Here is a 21,297-nt window from a genome sequence, read left to right as displayed (position 1 = left end):
TGGCAGGAGGGAACCTCTGAGATTACTCAAAGGCAGTTTATTGAATATACAGCAGAAATTCAAAGTCGTTGGCTCAAGCAAAGGAGGAAGTGGGTGTTGCCATTCATAGAAATATTTACATTAAGAGCCATGACTTCTGGGCTGGGAGTTACCACCAGGAACAGATCAACTTCCTCTCACTGAACACAGCTCATGGCAACAGGGATTGAGTCAGAAACCACTGCAAGACACAGCCCCAGAGAGAAAAACTCAAGATACATAACACACATACCCATAGTCCTTGACAAAAAGGCAGAGTAACTATGCTGCCTTCATCAAAAGAATCATGAATTTGATATTCTCTTTGTTAGAGAGGCAGTGTCACACCATGGAAAGAACACAGACCCTGGGATCAGCTAAACTTGGCTCATCTGCTGACCCTGGCACTTAGTGGGCAACAGGAACAAGTTCTACAGCCTCTCAGAGGATGGAGCTTCTCATCTGTCCCAGGGATGCTGACTGTACCTTGCAGGATGGATGAGAATTAAAGGCCATGCAGGTAGGGAGCTTGGCACATAGTAGGTTCTTCTCACTTGGTAGTAGCTATTGCTGATAAGGAAGGTAGTGGGTGGGTGGCACAGGTGGCAGAAGGCTCCCAGTTCTCATTCACTTGGCCTGTGAACATGGGCACAGATGATGTCTGAGAGTATACACATTTTCTCCTGAATGATGGAGTGGTTCTGTAAAGACCTTTCCCTCTTCCCTCCCCACTCTCCCTCCTTCACTCCCCAGTCCTCCTCTTCTCTCTGTAGGGATAACCATAGCTCCCCAGGGTTTAGAAGATAATTATAGCTTGTTCTCCTAAGACCTCTGTCAGTTGAAGACAACAGGGACAACAAGAAGTCACAAAGTCCACATGGGACCTGCTGAAACAGGGAGATGACAGTTCTAATCAGAATTGACAGTAAGATAAGGCATGGCATGGATGGCTGGGGGCTTTAGGACTCAGGGTGGGAGATCAGGGTGTGGAGGTATCTGTGTGCAGGGAATCAGCCAGGGCTTCTCTTCTCTGCTGTGCTGAAGTGAGTGGGGTCATGTGACTTATCGGGTGGCTTTCCTGGCTGGGGCATTGACTGGGACACTCTTTCCTTGGGAGTCCTTGGGGTCTCCCCCTCGTGCCCCTTTGGTCCTGGTCTCCTCACTCCGAGTGCTGCTGGAGCTTCCCTCTGCACTGCTGGCACCGAGGTTGCTGCTGGTAGAGAAGCTGGGGTGGTAGCTGCTTGCATTGCTAATAACAGCTGAGGAGAAAGAGCCAAGAGGAAGGAGGGCAGTGGGGTCAGTCAGCGAGTGAGCCAACCCCCTAAATCCCACAGCAGCCCTCAGCATCAAGAAACAGCACAAAGATGAACTGAGACCCTATTGTGAGCCTGGCTTTGTGTGAGGTAAGGACCACACAGGACAGGACCAACATGCTCCCTTCTGGAGATTCTAGGATCATTTGGTTCCCAAGGCCATAATCTCAATCCTTTTTCTCAATGATGATGTCCCAGGAAAAAGCTAGAAAGGACTTGGTATGGGCTTCAGTCACTGTTTCCATGGGACAAAAGGGAACTAGGTTTCCTGCGAAACCTGAGAACCTTCACAACAGTACCAGAAACTCCCAGCTCTGGGGAGGCATTGAGTGGAGGTGGCATCACCTTATCCTGGGGTCCCCAGCTTTCCCATCCTGCCAGAATCCCCACCTAACCTATCTCTCAGGGATACTCACAGATGCTCACAGAGGATGTATTCTCACCAGACATCCTGAAAAACAGAAAGTTAGAGGAGAAAACCTCAGGAATGTGTCCAGATTCAGCTAAGCTTTGATGGGCTCCTGCTTTTATGTGTATATAGTTTTAATTCATCCTTATAAACCCATGAGATGGAGCTTATGAACCTAATTTTGTAGATGAGAAAATAGAGACACAGGGACATTAAATAATTTACCAAAACCAAACAGCTAGTACGTGGCAAAGCCAGTATTAAACCCAGGTTTGTCTGGCCTCATTGGCTCTTTCCACAGCACCACCAATCATCTGTGCTTCATGGCTCACATCTGACTTCCTCTTGCAGGAAGCTCCCAAATAGCTCCTCATCCCAGTGGGGAGCCATCCACAACCCCTTTTCCCTTGACACCACGGCATTCCCCCACCCTCACCCCCTTACCTGCACTCCTCACTCTCCAGCAGCTTGCGGTAGGTGGCGATCTCCATGTCCAGGGCCAGCTTCAGGCTCATGAGCTCCTGGTACTCGCGCAGCATCCGAGCCAGCTCCTCCTTGGCCTGGTGCAGGGCGGCCTCCATCTCATCCAGCTTGGCCTGGGCATCCTTCAGGGCATTGTCTCCCCGCTGCTCAGCATCCCCAATGGCCGTCTCCAGGTTGATACACTAAAAGGCAAAGCACAGGAAGATCATCAAAACACAAAATAATTTTTAGATCTTAAAGGTTAGGTAGCATAACCCCCACCCTTTACAGATAAGACCCAAGGTGATAGCAGGTAATAGCCACAGGGCCAGCACCGGAACCTGGGTCTCCTCTATTTTCTGTATGGATACTTAAAAGCTGCTGTGAAAAGCTGTCAGACCAGTTGCATTTCAGGAGTGCAAGGAGAGACTTTGATGTTTGAAAGCTGTCTGGAAGCCATCAATGGCTGTAGGTTCCAAGTATGTCAGGTCCAAAAGAATCATGCTGAGACCCCAGCCCCTAAAGATCAGATAGCATGCCAGATAGCATGCCAGGGATTTCTGCCTGTAGGACATCTCCCAGCAGGAACTCTTCCTACCCAACAGCACCAAGAGTGAGTGCTTCTGGACTATTCCAGCACTCTGTGAGGATGGTCTATCTATATGGTCTCCAAGTCTGGCATGAATGGGTCAAGTCTTTCCTTAGAGCAGGGGGTTATGGGCCAGAAATTAGACCAATGGCTTCAGAAACTGGGCTCTGATAAACATCTAGCAGCCCTGTGATGACAGGCACTGACAGAGGATGAGCAGTCTGCATGCAGAGTCAGGAAGCTGTCCCCATGTTCCCAACATTGGCTGTGTGGAAGCTTGTGAGGTGCAAGGAGGAGAGTGGGCTCAGATCTTTCAGTTTGGCAGTGCTGTCACTGGCTGAATTGACCTGGTTCTTTGGGGAGAACTAAGGAAGGATTCTCCACCCCTTAAAATCATCTCTCTACTGACACAGTGTTTAAGGTTTGCTGTGTCCAGGTAAGACAGGACCCCTCACGTGAAATAGAAATGGTACTGCAACACATGGCAGGGTGCCCGGAGGGCTTTGCCTGCTGTCATGCTCACTCGATCACCCTGAGGAGCCCTAGATGCACACACACTGCACATGTACTGAGTGCCCAGTGGGAGAAGGAGACATGGGGCCTGCTCTCAGAGGGTCACACCTGAAGAGGACATGGGGCTGGTTCATTGTATACAGAAAAAGTCCGAGAAAGAAGGAAAAAGGAAAAGGAATCCTGGGCTTTAATCCTGGTTCTGTTAATAACCAGCTAGGGACACTGGGCAAGTCACTTCCCTTCCCCAGCCCACTTTCCTTATCTAGACTGTGGAGTCTGGTGAAATAAGCTCCAGGCCTCTCCCAATTCCAAGCAGGGTGAGGGGCACTGAGGCAAGGTGGGAAGGAGGAACTGTAGATGGCTGAGGGGCTCCCAAACCCAGGTGGGAGAGATTTGCTTTTTACTAAAGAGTGGGCTCCAATTTCTCCATCACAGAGGGTGAAATTGATCCTGGTGCTGTCTGTGGAGTCGCTGCTCACCTGCTTCTTCACACTGGCAGTCTCACACTGGATCCTCTGAATGAGCCGATTCAGCTCTGACATCTCACTCTTGGTCTTCTTAAGGTCATCACCATGCCGGCCGGCTGCCAGCTGCAGCTCCTGGATCTGGTTTCCCAGAGATAGGAAGTCGGTGATGAGATAGGACTGTCCAATCCCTTTCAAGGTAGGGGAAGTGTCCTGAACAAGCACTTCTCCCACCTCTGAAATGGGGAGGTGGCTCTGGAGCAGAAGTTGATGGAGTCAGGACCTGGGCATACTTCCAGCTGTTTGGTGGTTGTTCTGACCAAGAAATCTACCTGCTTGTCTAAGCAGAACCTGTTGGCTGGGCCTATCCTCTTTTCTCACCACTCTGCTAGTCTTTCCTGGGTTGCATAAAGGAAAGAGGCAGTTTACATTTATGAAGCACTTCCAAAATAGAGGAAGAGCTCTGACCCTTTCCATTTATTTAGTACTTCTTTGTAGGGGCTTCCTTTAAAGGCCAGATTCTGTTCAGTCCTGGGGACACAGCTGTGAACAGGATAGGTGAGGTCCCTGCCCCATTTCATGGTCAATGTCCATGAAATGTACATTGTCTTGCAGCCCTTTTGTATGAACAGGCAGAGGGCAGAGGAAGCTGAGGGCAGCACATATCCTCAGGGTAGTGGAATTTTGGGCTCAGGACTTGTAGCTCAAATCTTCCCCTCTCCCCTTTGCCAGTCCTCCAGAGAAGAGGGGCTCACGTGGCTGTAGATGGAGACAAGGAACCTGTGCCCTTGCTCTTCTTGGGCTTTAGTGACTATGAAAAGAAGTGCTAGAACTGGCAGGGGTGGAGTCCTGAGAGCCCAGGTAAAGGGCCTTCTCAATGACAGCCCGAAAGACTTTTACTCCAAAGCATAACTCGTCTTACCCAGAAGGCCCCTAGAATTCTCCTTTCTCCTCTTGGAAGTCCTCCCACACTAATTACAAAAGAGGTCCTGGCCTTTTGGCTCTCTGAGCAGCACCATGGTGATGGGCAAGGACAAGTGCCTTACAAAACGCGGCAAAAAGGAAGCCAAGAAAAAAGTGTTTGATCCATTTTCTAAGAAAGATGGGTGTAATGTGAAAGTACTAGCCACGTTCAATGTAAGAAATATCAGAAAAACATTAGTCACAAGAACTCAAGGAATAAAAATTACATCTGATGGTCTCAAGGGTCATGGTTTTGAAGTAAAGAAGTCACATTTAGAAAATTCAAGCTAATTATTGAGGACATGCATGGCAAAAACTGCCTGACTAATTTCCATGGCATGGATCTTACCTGTGACAAACTGTGCTCCATGGTCAAAAATGGCAGCCCATGATTGAGGCACATGTTGATGTCAAGACTACTGAGGGTTATTTGCTTTATCTATTCTGTATTGGTTTTACTAAAAAGTGCAGCAATCAGATTAGGAAGACCTCTTATGCTCAGCCTCAACAGGTGAGCCAAACCTGGAAGAAGATGATGGAAATCATGACCTGAGAGGTGCAGACAAAAGTCTTGAAAGAAGTGGTCAATAAATTGATTCCAGATAGCATTGGAAAAAACACAGAAAAGCTTGCCAGTCTATTTTTCTGCTCCATGATGTCTTTGTTAGAAGCCCAGGTTTGAATTGGGAAAACTCAAGGAGCTTTGTGGTAAAGGTAGTGGTTATGGAAAAGCTATTGGGGAAGAGAGGAAGAGACAGGGGCTAAAACTGAATGAGCTGATAGGTATGAGCCCCCAGTCCAAAAATCTATTTCAACATACTTTTAATGATGACAAATAAAAATCCTATTTGTGATTTTAAAAAGAAAAGAAAAAAGTTCTTGGCTTCCTCTTCTTCACCCTTGGTCTGCACCAGCTCACCCATCGCCACTGTCCTTCATGTCTGTTCCTCTCCTTCAGCCCCATGGCAATGGCTCCAACCCCTGGAAATACTTTTGTTTTATAACAAGAACACCTAATGTTTTTTGACCCCACCAGAGGCTTGCCTGTCCTTTTCTGTTGGATATGCCCATTCACACCAGTTTTATGATTTATCTTTGATAACGGTCTCTGCTGAGGATTCTTTTTGGGCAAAATATCATTAAACCATTGATTATAACCACTTTTTCATTCAGCACATCTACAAAAGTATCTCTCCCATTCACTAGTGGAGGTGTCCCTTCCCAAAAGAGGAAGGACTGGTGGAGGAGGGGGACCCCCCACCCCCACCCCAGTGCCCACCTTGCTCTGGTACAGGGCCTCAGCTTCAGCCTTGCTCTTCAGGGCAATCTTTTCATACTGGGCACGGACCTCAGCGATGATGCTGTCCAAATTCAGGTCCCGGTTGTTGTCCATGGATAGGATGACGGAGGTCTCACTGGTGTGAGTCTGGATCTGGGCCATCTCCTGAAATGGAAAGTGAGAACTGAGTCAGGGTCTCCCAGCTTCCCTCCTGTTCCCATCAATCTTCTGGGCCTGCAGCCCCAGACAGAATGAATGAAAGTGGAGGCAGGAAGTGCTTGCTGGAGTTCTGTCCGTTGGAGCCCAGGGAGAAGGCTCACAGCAGCAAGACACACCCCACACAGGCGATAGGCAGTGGAAGGCATTTCCTACAATTTACAGCATCAAGAATTTTGTGCTTTAGTAGGACTTCATGGGGTCATTTTTTTCCTGCCTGTGAGCAAGGTCGCTGGCGTGGCTCAGATGAGATTGTCTCCTGTGTCTATGGTCTCTGGAGACCAGGATCCTACACTTCCATGGTCTCCCAGTGCAGGGTTTTGCACCTTTATGTCAAAACGGCCTTTGTACTTTTTATCCCAAGTCTCTCCTATCAGCATCTCCCTGGAAGAGGCAGGTGAAGTTCTCAGCTGGAAAGAGGTGGGATAGGGAGGGGGAGGAGTGTCCTCACCGCATCATACAGACACTTGAGGAACTTGATGTCTTTCTCCAGAGAGTCCACTTTGGCCTGGAGCTCCACCTTGACCTCATAGGCTGCATCAGCATCCTGCCACGAGACACCCAAAGCCGTTGGTCCATACAACCCTCACTCTGTCAGCTGTCCTGTCATTGCCCCAAAGCCATCTGACTTTTCTGTTTTGCCCACAAAGGGAAGCATATTGCTGAACAAAATTATTCAACATTGCATTTCTCTCAGACCCACTGAACCTTTGGGAATAGGGAAAGAAGAATGTGGACTGCTCTTTGTCTGTTACACCTAAAGAAAACAAAGCTTAGAGAGGCAGAGTGAGTTTCCTCAAGTCACACAGGAAGGCTGAGCTGAACCAGAGTTCCCCAATTGCCAGATCAGAATTCCCTCCTATTTTCCTGCCAGTTTCCTGGGTGTACACCCTGCCTCTTCTACTTGCTGGAGGCCAGAACTATGACTCCATCCCCATTCAGGCAGCAGTCTTTCCTCAGGAGGCCTGAGTAGAAGTCCTGAGCAGAGCTGGTTAGGATGGGGTACACAAGAGACCAGAGTCCTTAGACTTTTCTCTCCCTTACCTTCTTGAGCACCACAAACTCGTTCTCAGCCGCTGTACGTTGATTAATCTCCATCTCATACCTGTGGACCAGGAAAGAAGACAGCAGAGGCCTCAGTCCCAATAGCCAAGTAACCTTGTCTTCCCTCTGATCAGACAAGTGCTCAGGATACAGAGTCCCCACAAGATCTCCTAGAGGCGAGCACTGCAGATACTTGGGGTAGCATTACTATGTCCCTGAGTTACATCATTTACATTCTACTTGCTGGATCATAGGAAAATATTCAAGTGTCTATTATGCTCCCCAAATTGGCCAGTGAAGCAGTCAGTGGATTAATTAGCATAGGAACTTCTTCCTATCAACCAGATAAGAAGTTATCAAACAAAGTAGGTTTTTTCCCCCCAACCAGAAAAGAAGCGTGAGCCCCTGATCCTGGTGTTTGCTCCCACCCCTTTTAAAGTGGCTCATAAATTGGGTGAGCTCAGGAGCCTCTGGGAACATGACCCATGAAGTTTGGTGGTCCCTGCTCACCTTTTCTTGTAGTCTTCCACCAGGTCCCGCATGCCCTTCAGCTCCGAGTCCAGCCTCACCCTGTCCCCAGACAGCGTCTCCAGCTGCTTCCGCAGGGTGGTGATGTAGCCCTCATATACAGGCTCCAGGCTGTTCTTGCAGTTGTTCAGGTCCAGCTGCTGCAGCAGCTCCCACTTGGTCTCCAGCACCTGGTTCTGCTGCTCCAGGAACCGCACCTGGAACCACAATGGATGCTGTCATGTCTACTAGACATGTACCATTAACTCCCCAGGTTATATAGATTTGTCCTAAACTTATTTGACTCAAGTCTTGACTCTCCTCATGGAATTCCATATAAACTAGATCCTTTGCAAGTGCTCATTCCAAAGCCTTCTAGGCAAAATCCATCACTGATAAAAAAGAGTCCACAGCTTTCCTCTGACACCTGACTCAGCACCCAGGAGATGTTCTGCCTTATGTCTGTGCATGTTTCTTCTGTACCACAAGCCTGTCCCTGTAAATAGTGTGAATTCTATTAACCCCTCATCTCATTTAAAGGGCTGAATGTTCATCCAACCATCCTCTAGAAACCCATCACTTCTTTCTCAAAGTTTCTGAATAGCTAATCTTTGCCCAATTTCCCACCTTTCCCTGTTACCCAGAGTGAGCAACACATTCATTTATTTCTTATTGCTGCCCAGCTTACAGTTCTGTTCTTCTCTGCATTATGATCAGAGAGACCTTCTTGAGGTCCAACAGCCTTTCCATTCACAATGCCCTGTGCACTCCCAGGCAGCCAACATCACTCACATCTCACTAGACTGTCTTATCCTCCTCCTGTGAGACTCACCTTGTCAATGAAGGAGGCAAATTTGTTGTTCAGCGCCTTGATCTGCTCCCTCTCCTGGGTGCGTACTTGCTGGATCCTGGGGTCCAACTCCATGTTGAGGGGGGCCAGGAGGTTCTTGTTGACAGTGACCTGATGGATGCCCCCAGGTAGAGACATGGATGGGCACACAGGCCCCCGGGCAATACCGCCAAACACGCTGCCAGCAAAGCCAGGGGCCCAGCTTCTTCCATACCCAGAACCAGGCCAGAAGCCATAACCCCCTGTCCGAACACCACCAGCAGCCACATTGAGGGAAACACACCGATTCCCTCCGAGACTGTAGAGGCTCCGACTGCTGAAGCTAGCCCCAGCTCCTTTGCCAACCCCACGGTGAGAAGCTACACTGCCCATGGCCTTCCTCAGCACCACTGCTGAACAGCCACTGTAGCCACCCTTGTCACCACCAGACTTGATGTTCAGTTGCCGACTCATGGTAGGAAAGAGGGAGTTGACAGAGCTGGAGAAAAGCAGTCACCAACAAAGAGAGCACTGATGGGACATCCACCACACTGGCTCCTTTTATCCAGTTGAGCCCTAGACACCGGAAAAGGGCGTCTCTCCACTCTGTCTTCTCCTCCTGCTAAAGGGCCAGGGGCCAAAGGCAATTTTCGGAACAGATATCTCCAAGCCCTTTGCAGCAACAAAGCACCTCTGATAGCGAGCAGAATATGCTGTCCTTGCAGACTAGAGGGGTCTAATCGGGTGTTTCTCTGTGCTTCTAATTAGGGACCTGGGAAGTTATCCCCTTCAGAGATCTTCTACCTTTGTTTTTCCAGAGCTGACTCCTTCTAGCTTATCTACCACAAAGGAGCAGGGGAAATGCCTGACTTTATCCAAGAGGGCTCCAAAAAACCCCAGGTTCCTCCCAGAGGCCCCATCTCCCTATTACCTGGTCTTATTGAGGAGCTGGGGTGTTCATGCTGGAGAAGAGGAGACTTGAAAATGACATGATGGGTGTCTTTAAAGATCTGGACTCAAGAAAGAAGTTCCAGGGGCCACTCTCTGGGTCACCCTAAGAACCACAGCTGTCCAGCAATGGAACTGACTCCAGGAAGACAGTGGAAGGGTCTGCATGGCCTCCCAGGAGTGGCACTGTCTGGGACTTTCTGTACCGAGCAGTGCCTGCCGAAAGGTGACCTTGACTTTGCCTTTTCAACAGTGTGAACCTTTTCAGGAGCTGGCAGTTCTTGCAGCTGAATTTTTTCTCCTGGACAAGGTGATCTGATCCATCCTAGGAGGTCATGCCATGGAACAGCCTCAGGGGCTGGGACATTAGCTCCTCTATCCCTGGGGAAACACTCCATGCCCAGTGACCAAGGTACAGAAGACCCTGAGGCTCGCCCCCAGGTTCAAGGTGGGCTGTTCTGCATTTCTTGATCACTTCAGGAAGCCACTCATTCTTGGAACAGAAGAGACCAGCCCTTTATAGCTCATGTAGTACTGGGAAGGGGGTGGGGGATTGTTTAAAAAATATTTCAAAAACAGGCACCTGATAGCTGCCCTAATGCAGGACTCTGACCACTCCTGTAACTAAATTGGGGTGCCTTGACCCATTTGGATCAGCCAGAGGATAGTAGACAACTGCTCTGGCTGCTGGAGAAGGAAAAGGGAGAGACAGTGAGCTAAGCAGCAGGTGAGTGTGGGCCGGGCATGCTGTCTCTGAGGGTTCTCCCTTCGGTGTTCTCCTCAGAGCCTAGAGGCAGCAGTGGAAGCTCCTTCTGCAAGGACCCTGCCTCCCAACCTTCCTAGCAGAGTTTAGCCCTAGGGCAGGAGAGAGCATAACTGGAGTGAGTTCTTGTGTATGAGTGCTGACATCTGACCATGACTGGGAATGACTAATGTATGGATGTAGCCCCCAGGGAGCCTGAAGACCAAGGAGAGGAATCCACACAAAGACCTTAATCAGGGCCAATGCTCTGGAATAACAGAAGACCAGTAGGAACAGGGATCAGAGGTGCACTGGGGAGGAGGGGCTTATTGTGATTTGGGTTTTAGGGGTATCCAGAAGGCCAGATGTAGGCTCCCAATAGCACTCGTCACAGGGACTGTCTCAGAGTAGGCACTCCCAGGCAGCAGGTTTGAAGTATGACTTACAATAGTAGGAGCAATGGTAGCAGCAATAAAATCAGTTCGTGGCCATAGCGACAGTAGTAACAACAAGAGTTAACACAGACTGTTCACTTTGCATGGGCCAGACATGGCACCAGGTACTACAAGGGTTTCTTTTTTTTTTAATATATGTTATTGATTAGGTTATTACAGTTGTCCCATTACCCCACCCCTGTAGTCTGCTCCACCCTGCACACCCTCTCCCACCCACATCCCCCCCTTTAGTTCATGTCCATGTGTCATAAGTTCTTTAGCTTCTACCTTTCCCATACTATTCTTGCTCTCCCCCTTTTTTCTACCTACCATCTATGCTACTTATTCTCTGTACCTTTTCCCCTTCTCTCCTCCTCCCACTCCCCTGTTGCTAACCCTCCATGTAATCTCCATTTCTGTGGTTCTGTTCCTGTTCTAGTTGTTTGCTTAGTGTGTTTTTGTTTTTGTTTTAGGTGTGGTTGTTAATAATTGTGAGTTTGCTGTCATTTTACTATACATGTTTTTTATCTTTTTTTTCTTAGATAAGTCCCTTTAACATTTCATACAATAAGGGCTTGGTAATGATGAACTCCTTGAACTTGACCTTATCTGAGAAGCACTTTATCTGCCCTTCTATTCTAAATGAAAGCTTTGCTGAATACAGCAATCTTGGATGTAGGTCCTTGCCATTCATGATTTGGAATACTTCTTTCCAGTCCTTTCTTGCCTGCAAGGTCTCTTTTGAGAAATCAGCTGACAGTCTGATGGGAACTCCTTTGTAGATTACTGTCTCCTTATCTCTTGCTGTTTCTAGGATTCTCTCCTTCATTTTTACCTTGGCTAATGTAATTATGATGTGCCTTGGTGTGTTCCTCTTTGGGTCCAACTTCTTTGGGACTCTCTGAGCTTCCTGAACTTAGAAAAGTCTGTATTTTTTTGCCAGATTGGGGACGTTCTCCTTTATTATTTGTTCAAATAACTTTTCCACTTTTTGCTCTTTCTATTCCCCTTTTGGTACCCCTATAATTTGGACGTTGGAATGTTTCAAGATGTCCCGGAGGTTCCTAAACCTCTCATTTTTTTGAATTCTTGTTTCTTCATTCTTTTCTGTTTGGTTGTTTCTTTCTTCCTTCTGGTCCACACCATTGATCTGAGTCCCAGTTTCCTTCCTGTCACTGTTGGTTCCCTGTACATTTTCCTTTATTTCACTTAGCATAGCCTTAAATTTTTCATCTAATTTGCGACCAAATTCAGCCAATTCTGTGAGCATCCTGATCACCAGTGCTTTGAACTGTGCATCTGATAGTTTGGCTATCTCTTGGTCACTTAGTTGTATTTGCTGTGGAGCTTTGAGCTGTTCTTCTCTTTAGGCCTTTTTTTTTATTTGTCTTGTCACACCTGTTACATATGAGGGGCAGAGCCTTAGGTGTTCACCAGGAGCTGGCAACCTAGTCGCTGGGTTGTGATGCTGTATGTGGGGGCAGGGTCCGATAAGGAACAATAGGCACTTGGCTGGTTCTCCCTCTGACTTCAGTCCCTTCTGCTGCTTCCCTCAAGCAAACTGGGCCTTTCTGGTGCTAATTCCCATGTGGGTGGGCTTGTACACTTTCTAGGACCCTGTGGGTCTCTCCAATGAACTCTCCTGTGAGGCTGGAAGTATCTCTCTGTGCCTCAACCCCCACAGGTGTTTTCAATCAGTGCCCCGAGGCTCTATTTCCCAGCGCTGAGATGCTGGGTTGCACACAGTGCCTTGCTTCACAATCGCTGCCTTGCTGGATCTGCCCCTTGCCACCCTGCACCCGGGGTCTGCCAGCCGCCGCCTGGAAGACTGGGGTCTGCCCACTGCAGTCTTGCATGCCCAGGATGCCTTATGCGCCCGTTCCTACCGCTCTTTGTGCGGAAACCCCTCTCCGGCCCCGCTGCCCGACTCCTCCCCTCCTACCAGTCTGGCTGAACATGTCTATTTTAATTCCTTGGTTGTCCAACTTCCATACAGTTCAATTTTCTGTCAGTTCTGGTTGTTATTCTGTTTCTAAACTATTGTTGTCCCTATCTTGGTTGTGCAAGGAGGCACAGTGTGTCTACCTACACCTCCATCTTGGCCGGAAGTCCCCCAGGATTTCTTATCTAACCCTCCTGTTACTGACTTCACTTTGCAGTTGAAGAAACTGAAGCTTAGAGATATTCATGAACTTGCCCCAGGTCACTCAGCTAGGAAGCCAGAGCTGGGACTGGAATTCAAGTGTGCCTGGTTTCAAAGTCCCTGCTCCTAACCATCATCACCACATAATGTCATAGAGATGAGTCAGAGCCAAAGATGCAAAGACTTTCTGACACATGAGACAGGCATGACAGCCATGACCTTCTGAATTCCTCATGTTGATGGATTTTTGTTTTGTTTTGTTTTGTTTTATGGTGAGATGAGTTGATGACAGGAGAAGGGGAGGTTTCCCCTGAACTGGGGCAACTGGCTTATGTTAGGCGGTTGCTACAGATTAGACATCACTCTAGGGTTCAGAGACAGGGTCAGTGAAAATGAGAATGGGCAGAGGGAGGAGAAGACTCACTTTCATGTAGGGCTATTTCACTCTAGACCCCTCTTCCAGTAGCCTTACCTGAGGGGCTCTCAATGGGAAACACACATGGTTTGGGTGAGCTGAGGCTCCTGAACTTTCTGGGTCCACTTTGCCCCACTGCTGTCTGGCCAAATGTGAGCCCTGTCTCCTAGGGAAGCTGGGCCTCTTACCAGGGACCTTAACAAAATAAAACATAGAACGTAGGAAAGGTACAAAGCTAGATCTTCAAGGCTGGAGAAGATTTAGGGTGAAGAAAAGGCAGAGTTTCAGGTGCCTGGGAAAATGCCAGAGAATGAACTAAGCCCATCCACATTCCAAAGTGATTGGTTGGGGAGAGTCAGGACTAGGGCTGGGGTCCCAGCACCTTTTTGTGTACATTCTACACACACTCAACAAGTGCCTCTCTGTGCCAGGCCCTATGCCAGGGGCTGGTGAGTAAGGGTCTAGTTGTGGTGATGGTGGTGATGATGATGGTGGCAGTAGTAGCTGTGAAGAAGGAAGAGGAGGAGGCAGAGTAGGATTCCCAGACAACAGTGCTATGACTGTGACCACCCGCAGGTGCCCGTCGGCCCCTCTCCGCTGATTCCTGGGGATTGTAATTGTAGGGAATTGTCTTTGACCTACACAGTAAGGTCTCTGACAGTCCCAATTTTCACTGTATTGGCTTTAATTAGTCATACACTCCACTCCCCAGTCTTGTGTTCACTGGACTAATAAGTGTCCCAAGGCCTGAACAGGTTGGTTTATTCAGTAAGTATAAAATCAAGGGCCTCCTGTGTGGACCACTCAGTGCTGGACACTGAGAAAGAGAAATATTCTAAGACTTTCTCCTTCCCCTCTAAGAAATTGACACTGACCTGGAGCAAACAAAAATATAAGCCCATGAACATTGTATTGCTGTCATTATTGCTGTCATTAATTGCACGTGCCTGTTTTCAATTATGTGCTTAAATGAGTGGCTCAGGTAAGTTATTATTGAAATTCTGATTCTTTGAAAAAAATAAGAATACAATACATTGGGCTCTGTGAGGTGAGAGTCGAACTGGAAGGTGGGCCAGACTGGACCGGTGCACAGTGCAGTGAGCAGCCCTGGTGAACTGGAGGGGAAGGCCTGACTTGGGAAGCAGAGGTTAATGGGAGAAAGATGGTGGCTAAGACAGTTTCCTTCTCCCTGCAGACAGTGTGGAATCATACGAGGGTCATGAGGGCAAGAAACATCACTGAGCCTGTCGCTTTAGGTTAAAGAACAGGCTCCCATGTTACACAAAGAGAATTATGGGAGAGACCAGGACCCCAGAGAGCCCTGAAGGAGCTGAGTCCAATTCCACCATAATCTCCTACCACCTAGGTCAAGGATATTCCTGAAGGATAAAAGTCCCACTCCACCGAGCATACCACACTGGATGTAAATAGAAAGCAGTGCCATGAATAGTCCCAAATGGATGTATCCCAAGTCATCTGCTTGTTTGGAGAATGGATCCTGAAGGTCATTTTTTTCTAGTCCATGGGTTTCTTGACTACCCTTGGGCATAGTCGAGAAAACCAGCATTCTGTAGATAACGTCATTAGTGAGAAGAGGAAGAAAGTTGAAGGGTTTTTAACCTAACTTTGGGGGCACAAGATCTGGGACAAACCATAGCATCTTAGAATTGAAAAGGACTTCAGTTCTCTGATTTTCTGAAAATGAGCCCAGTGCAGAAACCTGATGCTTTTTGCCTGCCTGAACCAGTTTGAAAGGAGCCTGTTTTTCCGTCCTCGTCCAAAGTTGGCTGGCTCAAACAATAGACTCATCTGCTTCTCTCCCCTTCCTCTCCCTCCCCTCCCAACACCCTTTACCTTCCTGACACAGAATTCTCTGGGTGCTGGCGTACCGAGTCCCACGGCAAATGAGACATGCACGCAGCCCATGGGGCAGTCTGGACTCCAGACTGAACAACTGTCCCAGTTTCCCAGGACTGGTGGTTTGTCCAGTGCTACAACCTGGTCAGTTCTGGAAAACCTGGATGGTCAGTCACCCTACTATCACCCATTTTATTGAAGGATTCCGAACACCAGATCCCCCAGTAGTTTGTAGGGATCACTGAAGTTATATCTCTCCAAGTGTGTAAAACTTAAATATTCAAGCAATTCACTGGTCTCTCTCCATGCCTCCTAGTCCCTCTTCCCTCTGCCCTACCCCTACACACGTGTATTAACACGTATCCTCCTGATCATTAAGAGCACAGGCAGCTGAATCACATCAATCTCAATTCAGTTTCACCTTTATCAAATGCAGGCGCTGCACTCAGTGAAAGCCCAGACAGGCAGTCGGTGTGCTCCAGATCCCCACTGGTGCCACATCAGTGTAGAAGACGTGGTGCAGAGAGCCTCTGTCTAGTGAAACTTATCAGAGGGTGTTCAGTGATGTGACGCCTGGCGGTGGTTCCCTCAGCACAGCCAGCTGTAGGGCTTTGTAGGGGCACTCCTTGGCATCTCTGCCAAACACCCCTCTCTGAGCCTAGGGCCTTCCCCATCCCCTCCTCAGCATTGGCATCTCCTTCCTTCTGTCTGGGGTAGCCCAGCTCAGGGGGGGCATGTCCCTGTCCTTCCTGCCTCAGGAAAGAAATGTCACAGCACTTTAACCAAGTGGCTGCCGGGCCCTTCGGGCGCCTTTGTGCTGTTAGAAGGACGCAGCCCGTCACCTAGTGCACAGCTGAATTTCGGGCCCCACTGCCCCTCACCAGGCCCTAGTGCCTGGTACAACCCACTAGGCCCTCAGGGCTGCCCAGGGTGGCTTTTCTGAATCTCAAGGATAAGCTCAAGTTATACAGGTGAGCTGAAGCGTTTGGCTGAAATTCTTGTGCCCCCCAGGGGATGACGATCATCAGAGTCCTCTGGTTTCCCCCTGCATTCTCCCCAGCTCCTCCAGGCTGGCTGAGCTCTGTCTTCCAGTCCCCTGGGTCTTTTCCTCTCTGAGCCCTCAGGAAACATGGTGGCCCCCCAGTTCCCCTCTCTGTCCGCTCTGGGCTCTGTCCACTGTTAACTGCCTGCCCTGCTTCCCTCTGGCTTAGGGACCTGCAGACTCTTCCGTTTTCCCCAGCCTCAGTGTCCTGTTGCCCACCGCACATCCTGGCCTGGGCCTCACTAAGCTCCTCCATACTCCTTTCTCTCTCTCCTCCCTCCACCCCTGGATCCTCAGGCTTTATGGCTGAACAGACCCCTAGTCCTTTAGTGCCCATCAAACAGTCTTTAGTTCTCTCCTTTCCTCTTTTTTAAAAGACAAACTCTCTGGACTCTTTCCAATCCCCACCCCCAGCACCTGCCTGGTCATCACAGGGAGCTTTCCACTGAGCTTGAATGCACAGAGGAATATAGGACAAGTGCAGTCTTGTTCTAGGAAGGACATGTTTTCTTCCATCTGCGGGTTTCAAAATACCACCAGGTCCCCATTTCTGTATTATTTCATCCAGCTCCTTACTTTGACCCCTCCACCCCCAACCACTTCTGGAAGAAGTTGGTAACTATTTTTTGACCCCCAAGTCCCTTTGTTGCATGATTCTTTTCTTCCTTCCTTCCTTCCTTTCTTTCTTTTCTTTTTTTTTTTTTTTTTGAAAGAGAACAGAGAGGCTGGGGGAAGTGCCTTAATCTTTTGATTGTGCCTGTGAAGTCTGAAGCTTGATCCACCTCTTCCTTTACCCATTTCCAAAGCAAACAAGCGGGCCACGCAGCGGGTGGTAATTAAGCCAGTCATCGCTAATGACACGTTCTCTATCTCCCATCGCTGCACCATGCACAGCCGTGTCCAAACAGGAGGGAGGTCATTCCCACCCACACCTGTCCCCTAGGAAGAAGCTGCTGCAGAGGTGGGCTGGGCCTAGGATGGGGTGGGGAGCACCTGCCTCAGGTATGAGGGAACAGCCATCACTCTTGCCTGTGCCCACATTATAACTGAGCCTTCTAGACCCTGGGGACAGAGTAGGGAGGGGAACTTACACATCCAGGCAGGGCAGAAACACTAAAGGGCCTGGATCACCACAGGCAAGGCAAAAACTGTAAATGTAAACAGGAAATGTAAAAAGGGAGGAAAAATGTAAAGTAGGACATGGAGAAAGATATATTTTAAAAATAAGTATTTTAGGAAAAAGGAACTAGAAAAGACTGGGTCAGTGAGGAGGGATGGGTTTGTCCCCAGGGGAAGGGCTAAAATGCAGAAAGGGTGGAGGATGAGCCCACCCAGGGGCTGGAGGGAGGGGCTCTGGGTGGAGCCCTGACTCTGCCTGTGTGGAGGGAAGGAATGAGCTACCTACTGACTTCAAGGAACCTCCTCGCTGCTGTGCCGAGGGGCCCTGAGCACCACCCTCGGGGCGCAAGCCTGCCATGGATGAAGGGGCTTGGGCCGTTGGGGCTTCGGTGATGCTCAGTGCTGGCACCTGAGGCTGGGGTCAGAGTGAAAGCTCCTCCACCCGGAGCAGAGACCATAGTCCAGCCCCTTTGAAAAGTCCTGTCCACCTTCCCTGCAGAGAAGGAGGCCTGCAGACCAAGTCCCAATCTCCAGTGTCACGGGCCCCCACTGAGGCCAGTGGGACTTTGTGGCCAGGCTATAAGGTGAGACATGCAGCTGTCAGTTCAGAAGACTGGCTGTGAATCAGAGAGTGGGGGAGAGTGACGCACACTGGGACACAAGCAGTCTGTAGTTGTGAGCCCATGGACACAGGGGACTGGGCACACTGGTGAACAAGGAAGGAAAAGAGACAGTGGGGCGGCGTGGAGCAAGGGCAGGCGCTGCATGTGATAACAGAGAGCCGAAGGAGAGGGCTGCGAGGGACCAGCAGACGTGGGGGAGAACTTCCGGAAATGGACATGGGCTGCGAGGGCCAAGGAGAATGCCACGGGGGAAGAGCTGCTTGCCTGAGGTTGGAATCGAGTAGGAGTCGAGCCCGAAGTCAAGCCTCAGGTGTAGACGTGAAGTGATCATTTGTTGAGAGCTTGCTTTGTACATTTTAACTCATTGCGTTCTCACACCAATTGATCGAGGAAAATACTCTTATTTTTCCACTTTACAAGTGAGGAAACGCAGGAACAATGAGACTGGGTGCCCAAGTCATGGCTATAATGTACAAAAGAAACAAACCAACAATGGGATTCAGACTCTTCACTGGCCGAGTGCCAAGTGTGTTTCCTTAAACAGGGTTACTTCATGTCCCTTTCACCTCCTCCAGGAAGTCTTCCCAGATTGCAAGTGTTCAGTTCTGATCTCTTCCTTTCTCTGTAACCCCTTGGCTGTGCCTTGTCAGCATCTCCAGTCCTGGATTATCTGGAGAGAAAGAGAGGGAGAGGGAGAGGAAGAGAGAGAGAGAGAGAGAGAGAGAGAGAGAGAGAGAGAGACAGAGAGAGAGAGAGAGAGAGAGAGAGAGAGAGAGAGAGAGAGAGAGGTGTGCTAGAGCCCTCCTACCCCATTACAGCCAGGGCAGGGTTTTCTACATGGTGCAGGTGGGGCTGGGGGGTTAGGTATTAAAGAAGGATGGAGGTTCTCATTCCCAGGACCTCCAGATCAACACCAAGAGCAACGTTCTTGGGTGCCCATTAAGGAAGAGCTTTCTGAAGTCCCTGAGTTCTCTAACTAGAGGCGAGGAGGTTCAGATAGCAGCAGCACCAGCACCCCCACCCCTACCCGCCTCCTGGGAGAGGAGGGGTCAGAGAGGAGAGGGAGAGGAGATGGGAGCCAGGTCCTGGGCAACAGGAAGGCTGGGACTAGCCTGGGCATGCTAGGAAGCGAAACAGCTTCTCCTCTACCTGGCAGCTCTGTGGTGGGCACAGAGCCTGTCCAAGATCATCCCACACTTTATTTTGGGCAAGTCTCCCGGGTCACACAGACAGAAGGTGCAGTACCTGGATCTGATGGCAGAGGGCAGTGTATGCACAAAATACACACACCTCGAAGTTATTTTACCTGCTTATAAGCTGTTGGTGACTGGATGGGAATGTGCCTCAAGGAACAGACCCAGTGCCCTCTGCCCTGCACTTGGCCCACCTCAGCGGGGTCTCTCGGCACAGTCCTGCTGTGGATCCACTGGTCGTGACCCAGCGCATGGCCAGCAAGCACAGAAGGCTTCACAAACAAGCATTAATAACAAGTATTATAATAGCAACTAACATCTATTGGCTGCAAACTGTATTCCAGGCACTGTATTTTTTCTATTATCCCTTTTCACATTCTCAACTCTCCTCTAAGGTGAGAACTTTGATAGGTAATGAGGTATAGTGACTGGAAGTGTGCACTGTGGATTTGGACAGGGATTCAACTCCTAGTTCTGCCATTCACTAGCCACATAACATTGAGTGGGTCACTTAAGCCCTCTGAGCCCAGTATCCTCATTAGTGAGATGTGCATTATTATAATAGCAAAAATCCCTATCAGGTTACTGGGCGCATTGATTGGGTTGTCAGGCACAAAGAAGAATGAGTGCTGAGAACAGTATGTGGCACACAGGAAGCACTCAGTAAGGACCAGCTTGTATCAGTCGTATTTTACAAGGGCAGAATCCTGCACTAGGCCACATCTAGCCGTTAGAAGAGCCGGGATTCGAAGCCAGGCGAAGACTGCTCAGCCGGCATGCTAGGCCCAGGGCACCCGCCTGAGGTGGTCCTGGCTTTGCCTGTTGTCTGGGATCCAGTGCAGTGTGTGTCCAGAACAAAAGCACTCCAGCTTGGTCGATAAATTACATAAACTCCCTACATGCGAATGCATAGAAAACACAAATTTTTTAACCCAAATGTGTTTTGTCTTGCCTGCCAAATCATCAGGACATGCGTGTACCTTGAGCTCTCTCTCCCCAGTGAAGGTGAGCTAGACTAGGCCACGAATTACTGAGTGCTGACTGTGCACCAGGCTTGAGGACCCCAGAACAAGGGGCTAAGATGGGGTAAGAGGGGACAGACGTGTGTGCAGCTCACATGACACCAGGAGAATAAAGCATCAATCGTGATGCAGTTGAGAACGGTGCTGTGGGTAGGAAGGGCTGTGAATGTGGGCAGAGCACTTATCCACTCCATTTGCTCCCCAAAACGTGAAGGGCCGGGGAGAGCTGCTGGGCCAGCAGCTCTAACGCTCCTTCTCGTTTAATGCCTGATGACTTAATAGAGCCCACCTGGAGGGACCAGAAAAATGCATGAAAGTGGGAGGTGGCACTTCAGCTGGGCCACAAAGGGGTTGTCAATCAATGGGGCATGATTCACAAACAAGCATTAATAACAAGTATTATAATAGCAACTAACATCTATTGGCTGCAAACTGTATTCCAGGCACTGTATTTTTTCTATTATCCCTTTTCACATTCTCAACTCTCCTCTAAGGTGAGAACTTTGATAGGTAATGAGGTATAGTGACTGGAAGTGTGCACTGTGGGTTTGGACAGGGATTCAACTCCTAGTTCTGCCATTCACTAGCCACATAACATTGAGTGGGTCACTTAAGCCCTCTGAGCCCAGTATCCTCATTAGTGAGGATACTGGTTGTCAATCAATGGGGCATGATTCCTGCAATTGAAAAATCACATTTTCAAAGTTCCGTGAGTGTGAAAAGTCCTGACCTGCTTGGAGAAAGACTGGAGAATAATGACAGGGGATGACAAGGAAAGAGAAGGGGTCCTGGGCACCTTGAATGCCACCTCATCCTTAGAAGGTATCTCACCCTTGGGGACTCTGCTCCTTAGCACCTTAGTCAAGTAAACTGCGCTGATTCTGAGAAAACAAACACCGTTGTAGAAACATACACACTAAAAGAGCACCCTTCTTATCTCACTTAGCTTTCTTTCCTTCGTAGCAGTTACCACTACTGCCAGCATATCACTTATTCCTTTGTTGGCTGCTTATTTTTACATTCCCCACCAGACTGTACACTCCCTGAGGACAGGGTCTGCACCCGTTTGTATACTGCGGTATCCCGGTGCCTGAGCAATGCCCAGCTCGCTGAGGATTTGTTCAGTGGGCTACTACTGTATGTACATAACAGA

The 21,297-nt window shown here is 49.1% G+C and overlaps 1 protein-coding gene across 2 annotated transcripts; it reads right to left on the bottom strand.

Annotated features, from left to right (window-relative positions):
• Positions 1–1,080: 1,080 nt before the first annotated feature.
• Positions 1,081–9,080, bottom strand: LOC123812621 (keratin, type II cytoskeletal 74-like). 2 transcript variants are annotated; one of them, XM_045829397.1, is made up of 9 exons: positions 8,610–9,080; positions 7,781–7,995; positions 7,271–7,331; positions 6,678–6,773; positions 6,011–6,175; positions 3,784–3,909; positions 2,185–2,405; positions 1,748–1,782; positions 1,081–1,277 (listed from the first exon to the last, which is right to left on the bottom strand). In XM_045829397.1, exons 1-9 carry the CDS (start codon positions 9,078–9,080, stop codon positions 1,081–1,083), a joined length of 1,587 nt encoding a protein of 528 aa, XP_045685353.1. The 2 variants fall into 2 exon arrangements, with proteins under 2 accessions (XP_045685353.1, XP_045685354.1); XM_045829398.1 differs by lacking the exon at positions 3,784–3,909.
• Between the last annotated feature and the right edge of the window lie 12,217 nt (positions 9,081–21,297).

The sequence above is a fragment of the Phyllostomus hastatus genome, unplaced genomic scaffold (assembly GCF_019186645.2).
Source record: "Phyllostomus hastatus isolate PE091 unplaced genomic scaffold, TTU_PhHast_1.1 phas_scaffold_93, whole genome shotgun sequence".
Lineage (NCBI taxonomy): Eukaryota > Metazoa > Chordata > Mammalia > Chiroptera > Phyllostomidae > Phyllostomus > Phyllostomus hastatus.
Note: the sequence above shows the minus strand (reverse complement) of the source record. Positions and strands in the feature narration are given on the sequence as shown.

Coding starts and splice junctions, on each gene's coding strand:
- LOC123812621 (XM_045829397.1), bottom strand. CDS start 9,080: ATGAGTCGGCAACTGAACATCAAGTCTGGTGGTGACAAGGGTGGCTAC. Junction 2,406..3,783: donor CTGCCAGTGTGAAGAAGCAG/GTGAGCAGCGAC, acceptor TTTGCCTTTTAG/TGTATCAACCTGGAGACGGC. Junction 1,783..2,184: donor CTGGAGAGTGAGGAGTGCAG/GTAAGGGGGTGA, acceptor TCTGTTTTTCAG/GATGTCTGGTGAGAATACAT.